At 49.1% G+C, this 19,201-nt stretch overlaps 1 protein-coding gene across 3 annotated transcripts; it reads right to left on the bottom strand.

Moving 5' to 3' along the window:
* Positions 1–9,190: 9,190 nt before the first annotated feature.
* On the bottom strand, positions 9,191–18,772 carry LOC140708766 (TBC1 domain family member 3B-like). 3 transcript variants are annotated; one of them, XM_073005554.1, is made up of 14 exons: positions 18,701–18,772; positions 18,456–18,538; positions 17,125–17,347; positions 16,572–16,652; positions 16,013–16,120; positions 15,574–15,683; positions 14,309–14,357; positions 13,665–13,785; positions 12,861–12,955; positions 12,411–12,476; positions 11,842–11,941; positions 11,319–11,471; positions 9,987–10,349; positions 9,191–9,801 (listed from the first exon to the last, which is right to left on the bottom strand). In XM_073005554.1, exons 1-14 carry the CDS (start codon positions 18,770–18,772, stop codon positions 9,554–9,556), a joined length of 1,872 nt encoding a protein of 623 aa, XP_072861655.1. In that variant the 3' UTR covers positions 9,191–9,553. The 3 variants fall into 3 exon arrangements, with proteins under 3 accessions (XP_072861655.1, XP_072861656.1, XP_072861657.1); XM_073005555.1 differs by having other exon boundaries at positions 17,125–17,164; XM_073005556.1 differs by lacking the exon at positions 12,411–12,476 and having other exon boundaries at positions 17,125–17,164.
* Between the last annotated feature and the right edge of the window lie 429 nt (positions 18,773–19,201).

Raw genomic sequence — 19,201 nt, 5'->3', positions numbered from 1 at the left:
ATCCTTGTGTTTTCATTCATGTAAGATTTAAAAAATTGTGGCAGGAGTTTTTTGTTTTGTTTTGTTTTGTTTTGTTTAGATGGAGTTTTGCTCTTGTTGCCCAGACTGGAGTGCAATGACAGATCTTGATTCACCACAACCTGTGCCTCCCGGGTTCAAGCAGTTCTCCTGCCTCAGCCTCCCCAGTAGCTGGAATTACAGGCATGCGCCGCTACTCCTGGCTAATTTTTTATTTTTAGTAGAGAGGGGGTTTCTCCATGTTTGTCAGGCTGGTCTCAAACTCCCGACCTCGGGTAATCCACCCACCTCGGCCTCCCAAAGTTCTGGGATTACAGGCATGAGCCACTGCACCTGGCCCGTGGCAGGAGTGTAAAAGTTAAAATGTACTTTATTTATTTGTTTATTTTATTTTTTTTTGAGATGGAGTCTCGCTCTGTTGCCCAATGTCAACTCACTGCAAGCGCCGCCTCCCAGGTTGTCGCCCTTCTCCCGCCTCAGCCTCCCGAGTAGCTGGGACTACAGTCGCCCGCCACCATGCCCGGATAATTTTTTGTATTATTTTAGTAGAGATGGGGTTTCACCATGTTAGCCAGGGTAGTCTCGATCTCCTGACCTCGTGATCCGCCTACCTCGGCCTCCCAAAGTGCTGGGATTACAGGCGTAAGCCACTGCGCCCTGCCTAAAATGTACTTTAAAAAAATAGCTTGTCTTCTGAAGAAGATCACATGTCGTCAGGAACAAGTGTCTGTGAAGAAAGTTCTGAAATATTCTTGGGGGGCAGCTAGTACAAATGCTGCTCTCCCATTTTCAGGAGTTTTGAAGTTGTAGGGAAGATACTACGTTTTTGATCATCTGAAATGTTTCTTCATTACCTGTTTCTTTTTTTTTTTTCATAGAGATATGAACTGTGTCCTCATCAGGATGGAGCCTAAAAAAGAATAGATAATGGGGGTAAGTGCAGAGATTTATTGAAAAAATTTTTATTGAAAACTGGGCCGGTGGAGTATCTTCAAATACCTGGCAGTTTATTTTATTTCATCAAATTAAACAGCGTTTTCTACTCATGTTTAACAGTAGTGGCTGTAATTTATGAAGCCTTATTGTATTGACCCACAATTTTTCTACTTTGTGGACAAACAAACATTGGATATTTTATGCAGAATGATCTACTAAATACATACTGCTAATTAAAATTCTTATTTTTTTGGCTGGGCGAGGTAGCTCACACCTGTAATCTCAGCACTTTGGAAGGCTGAGGGAGGCCTGAGGATCACCTGAGGTCAGGAGTTCGAGTCCAGCCTGGCCAACGTAGTGAAACCTGGTTTCTACTAAAAATAGAAAAATTAGCCGGGCGTGGTGGTGGGTGCCTGTAGTCCCAGCTACTTGGGAGGCTGAGGCAGGAGAGTCGCTTGAAGTCGGGGAGTGGAGGTTGCAGTGAGCCAAGATTGCACCATTGCCCATTAGCCTGCGTGATAGAAGGAGACTGTCTCAAAAAAAAAAAAAAAAAAAAGTCTATTTTTTAAAATGGATATAGCTTCTTGTGTTAGGAATTTTTTTGAAAAATGAGCCACATTTTGTTGTTGTTGTTGTTAGACCTAAAATCTGTTGTTTTAGATTCTTTTTTCTGTTTTGTACATCTCTAGACAGATGATGTTTCTAGTGAATATTGATTTTATTTAACTCTGAGGATCTTTGTTGCTTGAATATAAAGAAATGTTGAGTTTTAGGCGGGATGTGCTGCCCGACACCTGGAATCCCAGCTCTTTGAGAGGCCAGGGTAGGAGGGTCACTGGAGCACAGGAGTCTGAGACCAGCCTGGGCAACATAGGGAGACCTTGGTCTCTGCAAAAGTAAATATAAAAAATAAAAATAAACAGACTTAGTTCCACATGGTGGCATGCGCCTGTAGTTCCAGCTACTTGGGAAGCTGAGCCAGGAGGATGGCTTGAGCCTGGGAGGCTCAAGTGACCGAGGCTGCAGTGAGCCGTGGTCATACCACTGTACTTCAATCCCTGGGACGGGTGAGAGTGAGACCCTGTTTCAAAAAAAAAAAAAAAAAGAACAAAAGAAAGAAAGAAATGCTGACTTCTGTATCACGTTTTGGTGTGCTTTCCTATGAACTCTTGTGTAGTCCTCATTTTCTTGTCCACTTTCAGTTATCTTTGTCAGAAAAATCATATTTTTCTACAACTCAGTACTATTCTGACATGTGTACATGTGAGTTTATTAGACCCTGGCATATGTGATGAGGCAGCTAAAAAAAGTAGAGGTTTAACTATTATTACTATACTCTTCTCCAGTTTGGGTAGCCGCCTCTAAAGTAGTTTTGCCATAGACTAGAGTAATGGTGTGAGTAGATAAAAGGGAAAAATACAATGATTTTGGCTGGCTATGTATATTTTATGATTTAATTTTCAGACTATGTTATACAGTCAGATTGTATAAAATTTGAAAATATATTCAAAACCCTTCCTGTTACTCCTCATCTGCCCAGCTTATCAATAGCATTCCTGCTACCACGTAATTATTACTTTCTTGCATGTCTTTCAAGGTTTTTTTTGCATATTCAAATGTGAATAAATATTTACTCCCTCCATCTTTATACAAATGGGTTAATATTATATACTCTTCTGCATCTTAATTTATTTCACTGAACAATTTACCTTTGTTTGTTTGTTTGTTTGTTTGTTTTGAGACTTTGGTTTTCTTTTTTCTTCAATTTTCTTTTTCTATTTGAAGTTTCGCTCATTCGCCCAGGCTGGAATGCAGTGGTGCAGTCTCAGCTCACTGCAACCTCCACCTTCTGGGCTCAAGCCATTCTCCTGCCTCAGCCTCCCAAGTTGCTGGGATTACAGGTATGCACTACCACGCCCAGCCAATTTTTATGTTTTTAGTAGAGATGAGGTTTCACAATGTTGGCCAGGCTGGTGTTGAACTCCTGACCTCAAATGATCCTACTGCCTCGGCCTTCCAAAGTGCTGAGATTACAGGCGTGAGCCACCGCACCTGGCATGAACGATTTATCCTGTTATCAGTACAGAGCTTTTTTTTTTCCTTTTTAACCATGTTATCTAATTGATCAGTTGTTGATGCACTTTCTGATCTTCTACTTTGATGACTGACTCTTGTATATGTGTCATTTGCTTGTATACAAGTGTATCTATAGGATTATTAATTTCCATAGGTGGAAACATTGGGTCAGAGGAGTGTTGCAATTAATTTTGATAGATAGTCCCAAATTATTCTCCCTGTAGTTTTACGAACATATGTTCCCAGTTTTACCAATATACAAATAAAAAAGCTATTCTTCATACCTTTGGTAATCTAACAACAGGTAAAAGTTTGTATATCCAAGCAGTAGTTTTGCATTTCTTTTAGTATTAGTGAAGTTGACATTTTTTTATAGTTTGAAGAACAATTTGTTCTTTTCTGTGGTCTGCTTTTTGACTTGGTTGTTGATATTTCTTTTCTTTTTTTTTTTTTTTTTTTTTTTTTTTTTGAGACAGGGTCTCCCTCTGTTACGTAGGCTGGAGTGCAGTGGCTTGATCTCAGCTCACTGCAGTCTCTGCCTCCCACATTCAAGGGACTCTCCTGTCTCACTCACCCGAAGAGCTGGGATTATAGGCGCACGCCACCATGCCCAGCTGATTTTTTTATTTTTCGTAGAGACAGGATCCACCCACCTCGGCCTCCCAAAGTGGTGGGACTACAGGTGTGAGCCACCGTGCCCAGCCACAGTTGCTGATTTTTTTAGTGTGATTTATTGGAGCATTCATAAAGAGCCCCTCATATATTATTATGCTGTTTTCATATGAGTTGGACTAATTTTTGCCCATCTGGTTAGTCTTTATTTATATGGTGCTTTTTAAAAACACTTTAATTTTTTTTTTAACCTTGCATGGGTTTTTTACTTCATTTTGTTCAATTTATTAATCTTTCATGGTGTCTGTATTTTGAGTGATTAGTTAGAAAGGCCTTCACTATTCCAAACTTGTGTTTTTCTTTTCTTTTTTTTAAATGACAGGTTTTCATTGTGTTGTTGGGGCTGGAGTGCAAGTAGCAGGATCCTAGCTCACTGTAGCTTTGTAGTCCCGGGCTCAAGTGATCTTCCTGCCTCAGCTTTGAGAGTGTTGGGATGACAGGAATGAGCCACTGCACCTGGTGTAAACCTTCCATTTTATTAAATGTTTTGCATTTGTCTTTCCTATTCTGGTTTGTTTCACTCATTCCATTCTACCCTCTGTATTAGCTTAAAAAAAGTTAACGTTACTATGTACTTTTTTCCTCTTTCTGAATCCTCTGAAACTCTTAGGATACTGTAAATTCACTTGTCCATCTCCTGACATGTATTTTGTTTTTGTCATGTACTTTCATTCTCTGTTTCTTTAAGAATTATAGTGGTTTTGTCAGGTGCTTGTTGAGGATTATGCTTGTCACTTAAAATGAAACAGTTTGTGTAAATTTGGTGTCGTTTTTCTTTGAATTCTATATAGAACTTCGTGAGAAACTGAAATTTTTCTGGGAAAATTTCTGATAAATTTGTTTTTTGGCAAAATTATAGGGACATTCCTTTTTCTCTCCTTTCTCTTTTCTGTCTTCCCTCCCTCCCTTCCTCTCTTTCTCTCTCTTTCTTTTTTTTTTTTTTTTTAAAGCAATGTATCACTTTGTTGCCCAGTGAGCCAAGATCAATATGCGAGAGTGCAGTGATGCAGTCATAGCTCACTGCAGCTTCAAACTCCCGGGTTCAAATGATCCTCCTGCCTCAGCCTCCTGAACAGGTGGGACCACAGGCGCACCATGCCTGGCTAATACTTTTTTCTTTTTCTATTTTTTGTAGAGACAAGCGGTCTTGCTTTGTTGCTGAGGCTGGTCTCGAACATCTAGGCTCAAGCTATCCTCCTGCCTCATACTCCCAAAGTGTTGGGATTACAGGCCTGAGCCCTTGGGCCCAGACTATTTTTATATACTTAAGTCAATTTTGGTGCACTCTATTTTTCCAAGACTACTTTGTACAAGTTGCTGAAACTGTTGGACTAACATTGCCAATAGTATTTATTTATTTATTCATTTCTGAGATGGAGTCTTGCTCTGTCACCCAAGCTGGAGTGCAGTGGCATGATCTCGGCTCACTGTAGACTCCACCTCACAGGTTCAAGTGATTTTCTGCCTCAGCCTCCCAAGTAGCTGGGATTACAGGCAGGCACCACCACGCCCAGCTAATTTTTTTTATTTTTAGCAGAGAGAGGATCTTGCCATATTGGCTAGTCTGGTCTTGAACTCCTGTCCTCAGGTGAACCACCCGCCTTGGCCTCCCAGAGTGCTGGAATTACAGGGGCAAGCCACTGCACCCGACCGCCAATAGTATTTTTTTATTATTTTTGCTAATTTTGCTAGCATTGGTGGTTATTACCCCATTGTTATTCCTGATGTTGGTGAATTTTTTTTTTAACTTAATTTTTTTTTTTTTTTTTTTTTGGAGATGGAGCCTTGCTCTTGTTACCCAGGCTGGAGTGCAGTGGCAGGATGTCGGCTCACTGCAACCTCCGACTCCCTGGTTCAAGTGATTCTCCTGCCTCAGGCTCCTGAGTAACTGGGATTACAGGTGCACGCCACCACACATGGCTAATTTTTTGTATTTTTAGTAGAGACGGGTTTCACCATGTTGGCCAGGCTGGTCGTGAACTCTGGACCTCACATGATCCACCCACCTCGGCCTCCCAAAGTGCTGGGATTACAGGCGTGAGCCACCACACCCGGCCAGATGTTGGTGATTTGTGTTCTGGATTTTTCTTTGTTTTAATTTTAATTTTTATTTTTTTGACCAGTCCAAATAGAATTGTTCAGTTTTGTTGACCTTTTTAAAGAAAGTTTTGGACTTTGTTAATTTTTTATGCCATCTCCCTGTTTTCTATTTTGTTAAACTTCTGCTCTTTATTATTTCCTTCCTACTACTTACTATGTGTTATATTTTCCTCTTCTTTTCTAACTTATAAAGGTGGAAACTTAGGTCTTTTCTTTTAGATATTCTTTTCTAATGAAAATATTTATGCTGTAAGTTCCTCTCTCTTGCTTTTATAGAATCCCACAAGTTGTGTTTTTTTGTTTTTGTTTTTGCCACTGTTGTTGTTGTTTTGAGAGAGGGTCTCAATTTGTCACCCAGGTCGGAGGGCAGTGGTGTGATCTCGGCTCACTGAAGCCCCAACCTCCTGGGTTCAAGCGATCCTCCTGTCTCAGCCCCTCAAGTAGCTGGGACTACGGGTGCACGCCACCTTATCTGGCTAATGTTTTGTATTTGTCGTAGAGACAGGGTTGCACCATGTTGCCCAGGCTGGTCTCAAGCTCCTGAGCTCAAGCCATTAACAGGCGTCAGCCACCACTGCCCCAGCCTACATCTCAAATTTTGATAAATTTCATATTTGTTGCCATTCCGTTCAAGACATTTTCCACTTTCCCTTGTGCCTTTCTCTTCACTATCTTAGTCTGTCTTGGACAGAAGTAGAAGTCTTCCACTGTTTGTTCTTAACATTGATTTTACCTCTTACTTCTCTTCTGTTTTTTTGTGATTAGTTTTTAGTGCTATATTTTAATCAGTTTAACAATGCAACAGTTAGTATTGCATTTAAATTTAATTAATTACATTAAATTGCCTTAAATTGCCTTTTTGGCCATCTCTCTTCCTATATAGATAAGTGTTTATATTTATATAGTGGTTGCTGTATGGATTATAATTTTCCCAGTAAATTGAGTCTACTGAGTGTATCCCTTTTTCGTGTTTTTTCTTTTTGAGACAGAGTCTTGCTGTGTTGCCCAGGCTGGACTGCAGTGGCAGTATCTTGGCTCACTGCAAGCTCCACCTCCCAGGTTCAAGCAGTCCTCCTGCCTCAGCCTCCTGCATGGCTGGGACTACAGGCACACACAACTGCACTCAGCTAATTTTTGTATTTTTAGTGGAGACATGGTTTCGCTATATTGGCCAGGCTGCTCTGAAACTCCTGACCTCCAGTGATCTGCCTGCCTTGGCTATCCAAAGTGTTGGGATTACAGGCGTGAGCCACCTCACCCGGCCTGTGTGTACCACTTAACATGAAATGTAGAATGAAACCATAGAGACTTCTTTTACCTGTTGCTTTTCCAGTCTTTGTTATAGTTTTATCAGAAAGCTACATACATTCACAAATCAACCAGTGTTTTAATATTTAATGTAAATAGTCATTTGCGTTGTAAATGAGTGCGAAGGCATTAATGTTTTATACGTTCATTATATATTCAGTGTGCCTCCATGTTTATCGCTCTTCATGTTTTTCTTCAGTTCTGAGCTTTCTGCTGGAATCATTTTCCTATTACCCAAGGAAAATTGTTTGGTGTTCCCTTTAATGGAAATCTTTTAAAAAATGTTTTCTGGCTTTATTTAGTTATCCAGTTTTTCGTTTGACAACTTCCCTTTTGTTTTTAAAATGTTCATTTCTTTCCCTTAGTTTTCTGTAGTTTTATTAACGTCCCTTGGTGTATATCTTTATTTACTCTGATTTATAGTCGTTCCTCAGTCAGTGGCTTTGGGTCTTCTGTTCTGGAAAATTTTTAGGTATTATCAATATATAAAAGAATATTAATATTGATAGTGAATGTTGGTATACATTTAGTGAATAAAATTAATCTGTAGGAAACTCTTTTTATTTTCAACACCTTTAGTTAGTTGGATTTTGGCCCCAATTATACATTTTGTGATGATGACTTTGTTTCTCATTTTCTGCTTAATTCCTATCACCCATTTACTTATTTTCATTTTTATTTACTGGGAAACAGTAAAATTGAAGTAAGGCTGTTTTGTAACTCACTTAAAACCCTTCAGAAAAATATATTTCAATACAACTTTGGGAATTCTTTAGATTTGGTCACTATTTGCTGTCACACAGGATCATGGTGTTGGTACCATTTGATTGGGTGTTACATATTTGTATCCGTGTTCCTTTGAAGGGTCAGTATGTCTGATGTCCCGAGTGTCTGTTTCTCATTCTTTTTAATGGTAGATATTCATACACTGAAGCTTTAAGGCTTATTTTTCTTTTAGTTTCCAATTTTAAATTATGATCTTTCCCTTGTTGAATGGGGCTATTTCTTTTTAAAATAAATACTACAAGGGTCCCCTGTCTTACGAAATGAGCAGCTTAGGTCTCTAATACTCTGGTCCTTGTATATGAATTACTTAAGAGTGTGTATCTGTATATCCTTTGATGCTGAATGCTTTGATTTATTTTAATGACTAGCAAAAATTTTGAGATTATAAAATTGAACATTTTTCTTCCTAGGTGTAATAAGCATATTGAAATGTTCATTTTCTAAATGAGAGATGATATGTATAAAATTTTAAAAATGGACTTTGAAGATTTTTGTGCAAATAGAATTTTCTTATTGCTAATTATAGACATGATGTTATCCCATTTGGTAGTTGGGAAAAAATGTCTAACAATTTAATAAGATTGTATAATCTTTACATTTGCATGGAATTTGAACTTTTTTATAGTGATTTTTATCTAGTTTACACCAGTTAGATGTGGCACCACCAACTTTTAAACACCTCAAATAACTCTCATCTTCGTACTTAATTATGCAATGGTACAAGTGTTTTAAACAGAAATGTGAGATGCTCTTTAGTAATGCTTTGAAAAGTGCATGAGTCTACTACTGACATTTCCTTTAATGTTTTTATTTTTTTCTTTATTTACTCCATCAAATATAATTTGCAGGAATTTTTTCTTATTGAACTGCAGAGATAAATTTTTAGAAAACTGTATACATTAATACTGATGGTATAAAAGTCTTCTTGCTTTCCCTAGTGGCACAAAGTAACACTTCAAATATTTACCTTTCTATTCTTCAGTGGTGCAATCATGGCTCACTGCTTCCTGGAAGTCATGGGCTCCAGCAGTCCTCCTGCCTCAAGGTCCTCACTAGGTGGGACCATAGACACACGCCACCAGGCCTGGCTAATTTCTTTGACTTTTCTCTAGGGACAGGGTTCACCTGTGTTTCCCAGGCTGGTCTCAGACTTCCAGACTCAACTGAACCTGAACCTCCCGCCTTGACCTCTCAAATTGCTGAGATTACACGTGTCAGTCACCACACCCGTCCTAAATTTCTTATGTGCCATGGTACTGCAAAACGTCATAATTAGGGGCAGCTGGATGGAAGGTGTAGGAGGACACTGTAGTGCCTTTTCAATATTTCTGTATCTCTAAAATAATTTCAACAGAAAACATTTATTTTAAAACAGGAAGGGGTTTAACCATCTATGAGTTGAAAATACAAAGGCAGGCACACGGTGTCGTCAGAATTCAGAAAGCTGGTCACATGGCTGGGGGTGCTAGGAGGGGCTGGGCATGGTTGGCTTTGTGATCTGGGGGCTGGTGTGTTCCATCTGTGAAGGTCTTTCGAGCTGCACACTTTCTTAATAAATTTTCATAAGTTTAACAAAAAATAAAGCGAAGAGGCAAAGCTTGCTTGGGTTGTTAAGCCTCGGGAAATTATCCAGCCATGAGCCCTGGCCCAGATGCTTCTAGAAGCCTGGAGGGAACTGAGAACTTTCCAAATAGAGGTGGCAGAGGCAAGGCCCTGAGGTGGGAGCGCACTGCTGCTCGTGCTCAGCTGTTAAGGAAGTGTCCTGGTTGGAATCAATGCTTGGTGCAGTGCAGGGCTGGAAGTCCATGTCCACATTGTGGCTCAGTGCAGTGAAAGCCAATCTCACGCCCTCCGCAGGGTGTTCCGCCTGCCAGCAGGTGGCCAGCTGGTCTTCCTGGGGTACGGTGCCATTGTAGAAATTGGGTGCAAGTCTCTTGTCCGCAGATGGGGTGCCCTGTTGCAGTGGGATGTCTCCCGATCTCCCTCAGTCCTGATGGCCTTGGCAGGGCTTGGTGTCAGGGTCCCCATGGGCTTCCCGGTCTAGCCCTGTCCCACAGTCCCGGGGCTGTCCAGGGCACATTCAGAAGGGACACGGACCCAGCAGCTCTGTTCGAAATCATAATGGGGGAACCAAGGGCCCCCTACATCCAGGTCCGTCGGGAGCCGGGGCATCGAGTTCCACTCCAGGAATCTCCAGGAACCCTGAGGTCTTCCCTGAGCCGGGGCCGGGCTGGGCACACCCTGAGTGCCCACAGGGTAGGTGTCTTCCCGGACAGCCCCACAAGGACAAGATGTGGAAGAAAGAGGTTCCCATGGTGGGGAAACTAGCCAAATGGGCCGCTGGAACCGGGCTGGTGGGCCTGGAGGGACCTGCCTGTCCCCATTGCAGAGGGTCATCCTGCCATGTGAAGCCGGCACAGGCCTGGGTGTTGAGGACACTTGCTCCGGTTCGGCTGAAAGGAAAACAGACGTGGTCAGCGTCTCCACTGAGCCCATGCAGGCCTTTCCTGGCTGGGCCCCACCTGCCTGGGTCTCTGGAGTCCTCGGGGTCTCTGTGTGGCCCCCGGGGCCTGACACTGAGGACACGCCTGTAGTCTGCTGATCCCAGAGGGAGGGGTGTGTGCCAACTGGCATGCAGAAGCTGTCAGGGCATGACAGGTGGCTCCTGGCACTGCCCCCAGGGTTCGGACGGGCTGGGGGCCTCCTACCACACACGCTCGTCCCAGGGCTGTTGGACCAGGGATACAACCCCTAGTGAGAACTCAGGTGGGAGGGGACTTGGATGTCACCCAGCCCCTTGCAACCTCTCATGGGGAACCATCTACGCAGGGGGTGATTGGGCCTTGACATGGGTCATCCTCTGCCCTCCTGGGCTGTCCAGTCCATGCCAGGACTGACCGTTCCCACATCTGGCTGAAATCTTGGCTCTGGGCCCGGGGTCCTGCCTGTGTCCTCTCCCTGAATGCTCTGGGGTGAGGGACACCTGATTCCTTTGTCTCCCTGGCTCAAGGCTGGTTGTCCTGGCAACCTTGGAGGAGCGTGCAGCAGTGAGGGGCCTCTGCTGCTCTCTGAGGCTGTGGGTGCTTGCAGGGAGGGGCGGGGTCTCCCACAAATGGGTCTGGCTCATCTAGTGCCCTAGAGGGCCCTGTGAGGGGGAGACAGAGACACTGCGGATAGTGGGAGGGGGCTTGTTGGACGGTCATGCCCACATCCCCCTCCTGCGTGCACATCACATCCAGTACACACGCACTGAGCGCCTGCCCTGAGGACTGGTGGGCCTCCTGTACTTAGAGTCCAGGAGGAAGAGGAGAAAAAAAGGTGAAGAGGAAGGCCCATGTAGTAGGGTTTCGGGTCTCGGGCACTCCCCCACTATTGACTGCCCCAGAGGGTGACATGGGAGGGGACATTGCATTGGAGCCCACCTGGGGGTGGCAGGTCCCCTTGCTTCCTCGTTAGTTTCTTCGTAGAGGCCCTAAGATGCTTGAGCACAGAGTCATCATCCAACTCCCAAGTATGGAAGAACTGGTTCCGGAAACGTGCCCACAGGCCATACCTAGATGTCTTCATGAGGCGCTCTAGGGACAGGGTGGACATCAGGCCAGGAGAGTTCCCTGGGAGGGGGCTCGGCTGATACCTCGTGGCCACTTCAGTCTCCCACTGGGCGGTGCTGGATCCTTTTGTGACCACCCCAGGGGCCCAGATGTGCACAAGAGCCTGTGGCTGGAGGGCAACCTGGGCAAGGAAGTGCTCACGACACTCCTGACTTTCATCTGGGTCATGTGGAGGATGGGCTCGGTGTCTCAGTCCCCTTCCCAGCCCACCTGGCCAGACCTCTCTCCGGACCAGAACAGAGGATCATGAGGACAGTGTGAGGAAGCGGGCCTCCGGACAGTCTGGGTCTGACCCCAGGGCTTCCCAGGCCCCACTGGGCACATGTAGACTTACTCCTCTGAACTTTAAAGGCAATGCTTGTCATCGGCATCAACACTTGTTCTCCTTCCAGCAAATACACATCCCACAAGCGCAGGATGAGCCCAAGAGAGATCTGTGGGGACAGCAGGTGTGGGAGAACCTGACCCTTCCAGGCTGGGGCTGGTGGCTCAAGCTGGGTCCATTGGGGCTTCAGTCCCCAGAGTCAGTGACCTTCGCCATGAGGGTCGCCTGAGCCCTCCAGGGCGCTCGGTCAGACAAGGTCTTGCAGCTCCTCGTGGGGGCACTCATTTGAGGGGGGATGTGGCTCCTGGAGAGAGGGGCTTGCCCAGGGCATGAGGCTTCCCTGAGCCCTCTCAAGTCGGGTACTGGCCCTGTCTGCCCATGAGACTGGGCCTGAGCCCCAGCCTTTGCCCTGGGATGACCCCTCTTGGGCAGAGGGTTTTGTTTGGGTGTCTTGTGGGGACCTCCTTGTGGGCGGAGCCTCCTGTGGGCTGTGGGTGAGCCAGACCCCCGGGCTGGGGAAGCAGGGCACTGCAGGGCAAGGAGGGTCCCTGAGCCAGGGTCTCCCTGTGCCTTCTTACCCGGTCATTCAACATCTGGAGAAGCCAGCCTAACGAGGAATCCTGCGTGCAAAGACCTTCCTTGTCCTGATGGGAGGAACAGAGGTGCTCAGGGCCCCCTGGGCTGCCCTAAAAACCTCCCTCTTCCAGGGCCTCTGAAGACCCTTCCCCTAGTGCAGAACACTGGGCGGTGTCCAGGGCTCCCCACAACACCGTCCCCTTCCCACACTCCCGGTGGACACACTGGCCTTTGCCCTGCTCTGCAGGAGCTGGGCCCCCATCCCTGTGCCTCTGTCTCCTCAAGGGCAGGAAAGGAATCCAACTCTCAGCCCATGGAGAACCCGACGTCCCAGGTCAGGCCCTGGCTGGACTCAGCCAGTCACCAGCCCCACGAGGGGCTCCAGGCCCCGTTCCTCCAGCCCCACGAGAGGCAGGGCCTCTGGGGAAGAGCGGAGGGGACCATGAACTCACCAGATGCCACATGGTCTTGGGTTGTGATGTGGGAACCACATGCTCCTGATGGTCTTGGAGTCCCTGGACTGTCCCGCCGTTTGAATTGTGGAACCCTGAGAAGCCCCCAGCCCGTCATGAAATCAGAGCCTTCCCCCAAGATGTGGAGCCATCAGCTGGAAGAGCTGGGCAGCTGCAGAGGCCCCAAAACCGCAAGGCCTCCCACCCTCCCATCTGATGACCTCACCATGCAGCCTTTGCCCTGGGGAGGTGGGTCAGGAACATCCCCTGGAGCCTGGCTGGAGGTTCCTCTGGACGCCTCCTGGACCAGGGTGCAAAAAGGGCAAGCCTGACTTTGAGGCCACCACATGGCGGCCAGAACAGGGTGGGTGCTGAGCTTCCTGGTCATCCCCTGGAAGTGGGGTCGGGCCAGGGGACACGGGATGGGGAGATGCTGCCACCTGGGCTTGGTCGGCCCATTTGTGGGCACCAAGGGCAACTGGAGCCCGGGTAGCTGGAGGGCAGGAGGACTCTCAGAGAGGAGACAGTCAGCTGCACAGAGAGCCGGAGGGCGTGGCAGCAGGACACAGAGGGTGGCCACGGGGAGGATGAGATGCCCTCCGCTGATGGGGATGAAAGGCGTCTGACTTGGGCTTTGGGGATCAGCCGCGAACTCCCGTGGGACCCTCAGCAGAGACATCCTAAAGGCTCCCAACAAGCTGGCAACACAAGGAAGGTGCCTTGGCTGAAAGCTGAGATCATCTGGCCAGGGTGGCTGCCCCCGGGACTCACTGCATGAAGTCTTGGGGGCAGCTGTCCACCTACCCTGCAGGGAGTGCCTCTCGCTGGCCAGCAGCTGCACCAGTGCCCAGAATGCATCCTCCTCAGGCAGATACAGGAGAAACAAGGCCGCGATGGTGCTCAGGTCCCTGCAGTAGCCCGCCTCCTGCAAGAGCCAGAGTCACCGTGAAAGGACATCACCTGGGAGGACTGAGGTCACCTGGGAGGACTCATGTCATTGGAGAGGGCAGAGGTGACTGGGGAGGCTTCCTCTGAAGAAGAGGCTTCCTCAGGGTGCAAATTCATTTCATGACAAGAGCCAAGTCCATCAGGCACTTCAGCACTTTGTCCAAAATGTCTCCTGATGGCACCGGCCTGCGTGTGACGCTGTCAAGCTCCTGGGCTTTGGGGCAGCCCCAGGAGGAGGGCGTCATTTCTGGTTCTGAGAAGTGGTGGTCAGGCTCAGGTGACACCAGGAGTCCAGGCCCCGACTCCTTTGTGTCTCAGCTTGACCCACTGAGGCCACCCCCTTGCTTGGAGGTTTATGCCAGCAGTGAGCTGGAGTCCTACATCCTATATCCTGGTGGGTCACAAATACTAACTTTAAAAGAAGCGACAGCACCCACCAGACACCCACTCCTGTGAACAGGGAAATACTGTCTGGGAACGTCACTGCCGGGAATACTCACCGGGTTATACTCTGAATATGCCAGGAGGATGTAGAATAGTTCCCGCTGCCTAGGAAACAGAGAAAGGAGGCTTTTGTTTGTTTTGTGCAGATGCCGTTGGTTTCACTTTGTCCACAAAGTCTAACAACAAACCCGATTTCAGGTTCAGATGATTCACCAGATAAGCAGTGAGCTCTTCAGGTCCTTTGAGGAAATGTTTCAGTAAAATCCACATCTGTGACATGCAGATAGCCCAGTTGTACAGTGACTCGCCTGATCCTTTTCACTCTGAATGATTTTCTTTATTTTTTTTCAGTTTGCACACACGCCAGTTCAGTCTTTGGATGTACAGTTCCTCCACGGTTCTAAACCAATGGGCAGAGTCTCCCGGCCACCGCTTCAGCCCCTCCTGAAGCGACTCCTTCATCTTCCAAGTCTCCAGGGTGGCCCCTATGCACCCGGCCTCTCCCTGATCCGTCAGCCCCCAGCCACCCAGACTGCTTGTCAGTCCCTATGGTTTGGCCTTTTCCAGAATGGCCCAGGAATGGGAATCCTACGTGGTAGCTTATTGTGTCTGCCTCCTTTCCCTCAGCAAAATGCATCTAGGATCTGCCCACGTTCATCCGGCCATCACTGGCTCGTTCCCTTTTCTCACTGGGTCTTCCGTTCGGAGGGAGGACCAGCCTTGCTCTCCCCATTCCCGTGTTGAAGGCCATCCCCGAAGGCTCCGTGTATGAGTGACGATGAATTAAGTAGTGAACATCTTATGTGGATGTCAGTTTTCAAATCAGTGGGTTCAATATCTGAGACACTTTGGGGACACGTGGTTGAAGTCCATTGAGCTTTGTGAGCCACTGCCCAACTGGCTGCCAAAGTGGCTGTGCCATGTCATGTTCCCAGCAGACAAGGATGACAGTGTCCAGGACCCCTAATTGCCCCAGCATTTGGTGATGTCAGTCTTACCTCGGGAGGCTCTAGGGCCCTCTGTCCTGCCACCCTCCCGTGAGTCCTACCGTGGGTCCCCGTGGGTCAGGGAGAGCACCTTTCACCATTGTGCATGATTTTGTTTGCTGCCTTCTGTCTCCTCAGGATCCTCCTGTGTTCTGGCCCCAGGGCTTGGAATCAGGGAGCTGCTTATTTCATGGTGCCAGCTGCTCCCTGGGCCAGGAGAGCTCTTGGCAGCTCTGTCATCCCTCCTAGGTGACCCTGGCTTCTGCTCCGGGGAAGGCCCCATCCCTTTCATCCACTCCATGTCTGCTGAGACCCTGTGGCTCCCATAGGCTTACTTGGCTCCGTAGCGATCCCTGAAGAAGATGTGAGTCCTTAGTGTCGCGCTCACGTCCAGGTCGATCTGGTGGATGTGTTCAGATGACCTCTTGCCCTTCTCCTTCATGACCTGTAGGGCAGGGCCAAAAGGAGGAAGCCACCTCAGAAGAGATGGAAGACTCCCTGCCCCAAATGGCAGTCGGCCCACAGTCAGCACTCCGGGAAGGAAGGGAAGCAGGAAGGTTTCCTTCTGCACAAAGCTGCTTTTTGGCTTGTTACTAAAGCCGGGGAGGGTCACCAGAGCCGAGTTTGTCTGTGGTGACTATGTCACCGTCCGTGCCCAGAATGCGCATCTGACCATCCCACCCACCCGCCAGCCTGGGCTTGATGCTCCCTCCAGCTGGAGACCTGGGCTCTGGACACAACCTGTCCTGTTTGTTGTGCTCTGCCTGAGCGTACCTTGTATGTTCTGGGGTTTTTCGACTTGATTTGTTGTATATTCAGGAGGACTGACCACACTTGGCTCCGGATGTTCATGGGAATGCCCTTATATACTCGATCTATCAGCTGTGGGCAGAAAACAACCTGGTGTCACAGGCCACGGGGAGACCCCAGTGAGGACCAGAGCCCGAGGATTCTGGAAATGGTTGGTTTTGATGCCGTGATTCTTCGTTAGAGGTGACATTAAGCTGGGACAGGGTCTCCCTTCCCAGGATTGAAAAGTGGATGGACACTCAGAGTCGGGACTCTGATTTGAACATTCTCTTTCCTTTGGGTCACCAGGGCATCTTTAGCCTTGAGCTCCGGGTGGTCCCAGCCCTAGATTCAGATTCCCTCCCAGCAAGGTGATGCTTGCACGAATAGGCAGGCACACCACCGACCAGGCCCGCAGTCCTCTGGGTGAGGACAGTGTGCCACCCGCCCTCTGAGAGGCTGATGGCGCCAGGCCACAGCCATGGGTGCCTGTCCCCTGTCTCTGCAGAGAGTGGTTCCGGGGGCCTCTCCCTCCACACATTACTTTTTTACTGTTCTTGTATGTCTCCCATTGTCGCAGCATTTCCATCCACTTGCTCTTTCGTGTTATCTCCTGCCTCATTTGCTGTCAAATGAGAAATGTCAAATGAGAAATGTTGGCGTTAGGGGAGCTGCCAGGCTTCCCAGAGCCACCCATGAATGCTGGGTCTTGGGCCCTGGAGCCCTGGTGGACCCAGCTGGAGGGAACCAGGGAAGGGCAGACCCTAAGGGCTGAAAGCCTTTGAGCAAATGAGCACCAGTGGGCTGGCTTTGGGACCCCGGGACGTGTCATCCTCAGGCCACAGACACACCAGTCTTAGGTCAGGTCCCAGCCTCTGGGTGGGGTCCTGGCCACCCCCAGCCACAACTGTGGTTCTCACTTTGGAATTTTATCAAACTGCCCAAGTTACTGCAACTTGGGGTCAGATCCAGCAGGGACTGCTGCCCCTCCCAGTGATAGCATGTTGCCCTCACCACCAGCTGCCTCCTCTGCCTCACCGACCACCCGCCCAGTCCCCACGCCCCTGAACCAGCCCCTCCATGCATCAGGCTCTTACCTTCACCTCCCGAGCAGTGGAAGGAGGCAGCTCTGTCTCACTGTAAGACAACCCAGGCAGAACTGAGGACCTGCACAGGGCCTGGAGCTGCCCAAGACTGGGAGCCAATCCCCAGAAAGGACAGGCTCTGTCCCTATCCAGCTCAGGGCTCAGCCCGGGAGAAGACACAGGGAAGGGAGGACAAGGGCCTTCCTGTGGGACTGACTCCCAGGAGGAGCAGGAGCTGGGAGGATAAGGAGTGCGGGGCCAGTCTGGGCGGGGTTACTGGGGCCCCTGGCGTGGGGGGCGGTCAGGCTGCACAATGGGGCTGCCTGTCCTGGACTGGAGGTGGTGCTTTCTGCTGGAGCTGAGAAAGGTCAGGCCTGAGATGGGATGGGGGCCGCCCAGGGTAGGCGACTGGGCCCTCACAGGAGTCCCTCAGGGAGTGACCACATCACACCACCAGGGTCAAGGGAGCCTGCCCTGAGACCTGCCTGGTGTACTCCTGGTGCACCAGAGGCCCATCCCACTTGACAGCCCCAAGGCCCTTGCAAGTTCTGACCTCCCAGCATCCACCTGCCTCTCCCTGCACCTGACCCACACACCCTGCGTTTCAGAAGTGGCACCGCTCATCAGCTCCCTCCCACCCTACCTCCCCCGGGATCCTCTGTCTCTTCATCCTATGATCCCTAAGGGATGGTCTCCTGACTGGGCTCCTCTTACCTGGCCCCAGATCCCTTCCCAGCACCAGACCCAGGGTCTTTAGCCACAAGCCCTGCTACCTCCCTGGCCTTAACATGAGATGCCCAGAACGGGACCCTGCCCATCTTCTCCCCCATTCCCCTAGGGCCACAGCCCCCACTGTCTCCATGCCTTTCCATCTTCCCGATGGGGGCAGTGAGGGCTGTAGCTCTAGCGAAATGAGGGAGGACAGGGGCAGGTGGGCCCTCAGAGACCTGCTGGACAACAGCCCTGAGGCTAGGCCAGGCGTCCCCTCACCCTGTGGCCACAACACATGGATCTCACTGGGGTTGTCTCCAAGTAGAGAGGGCCAGACCCTCAGGCTGCCCCGCTCCTCTTGTGCTATCTTGTGGACAGAACTGCTGAGAGTCCAGGGGCCTGACCTAGCCCAGTCTCCATTCCCACCCGCTCCCTAGATGGGCCCCGCACCTCTGGCCTAACAGCAACCTCGGGCTAGACCTGCAGGTGAGCCAGGGAGGAGTTCTGACCCTGGAAAGGAGGTTGACCCGACCTGGTGAGACAGTCCTGCCTCAGAAAGGCCTTTCTGAAAGCAAACCCATCCCTGAGCTGAGACAGGTGCTTCAGGGCTGAGGGAAGCACAGAGGACTCACTGCAGAATCCCGAAGCGATCAATGCTGCTGTAGATTCCAACAGGCTCAGGCCCCATGTCCTCGGGCAGCCCAGCTCGGTGTCCCTGTAACCCAGAGGGAGGCTTGGTGAGGGGTCCAAGGTAAAGAGTGCAAGGGCCTGGAGGTAGTGGCCACCCATGCTCACCCTGTGCTCCTAGGGAGCCCAGGACCCTTTGACCAGGGCGCACGGGAAGAGGCCTCCCTCCAAGGAGCAGACCGACCTGTACCTTCTCATACTTCATAATGATGTCCTCTCGCTCCTGTGCCCACAAACTATCTGCATCCTCTGCGATTTCCATCCTGTGAGACAAAATCATCTAAAAGTTACATTGTACCCTAGAGCTTCAGAGAAAACCTGAACTGCTCCCACTGGGCTCCCAGATGCTGGCTGGCTGCATAACCCCCATTGCACCACCATCCCCAGGTAAAAAGGGGTCAGACCCAGTGGCCCGCACCTGCATGAGTCTCTGGAGTCTCAAGCCCCAGACAGGGGTGGGCATCATCACAAGGACTTGAGGACAGTGCGACCTGGACAGAGAGTCCAGTTGTCCCCAAATGCCATGAAATGGGGATACACCTGCCCCAGCAGGTTGAATAGTGTCCACCTGCCAAGGGTGAAGGGCCAATGGTGGGCTATTCCAGGGATGTGGAGGCAGACTGGGGTCAGCGATCAGAGGTCTCTGTACAGTTGGCCTCCTGAGATGCTCAGGGACCACAGAGATGCCCAG

The sequence above is a fragment of the Chlorocebus sabaeus genome, chromosome 16 (genome assembly GCF_047675955.1).
Source record: "Chlorocebus sabaeus isolate Y175 chromosome 16, mChlSab1.0.hap1, whole genome shotgun sequence".
Lineage (NCBI taxonomy): Eukaryota > Metazoa > Chordata > Mammalia > Primates > Cercopithecidae > Chlorocebus > Chlorocebus sabaeus.
The sequence above is the reverse complement of the archived record's forward strand: the minus strand, read 5'-3'. Positions and strand labels throughout refer to the sequence as shown.

Coding starts and splice junctions, on each gene's coding strand:
- LOC140708766 (XM_073005554.1), bottom strand. CDS start 18,772: ATGGAAATCGCAGAGGATGCAGATAGTTTGTGGGCACAGGAGCGAGAG. Junction 13,786..14,308: donor CATATTCAGAGTATAACCCG/GTGAGTATTCCC, acceptor TGGCTCTTGCAG/GAGGCGGGCTACTGCAGGGA. Junction 11,472..11,841: donor TGCCTTTAAAGTTCAGAGGA/GTAAGTCTACAT, acceptor CCCTGTCCCTAG/AGCGCCTCATGAAGACATCT.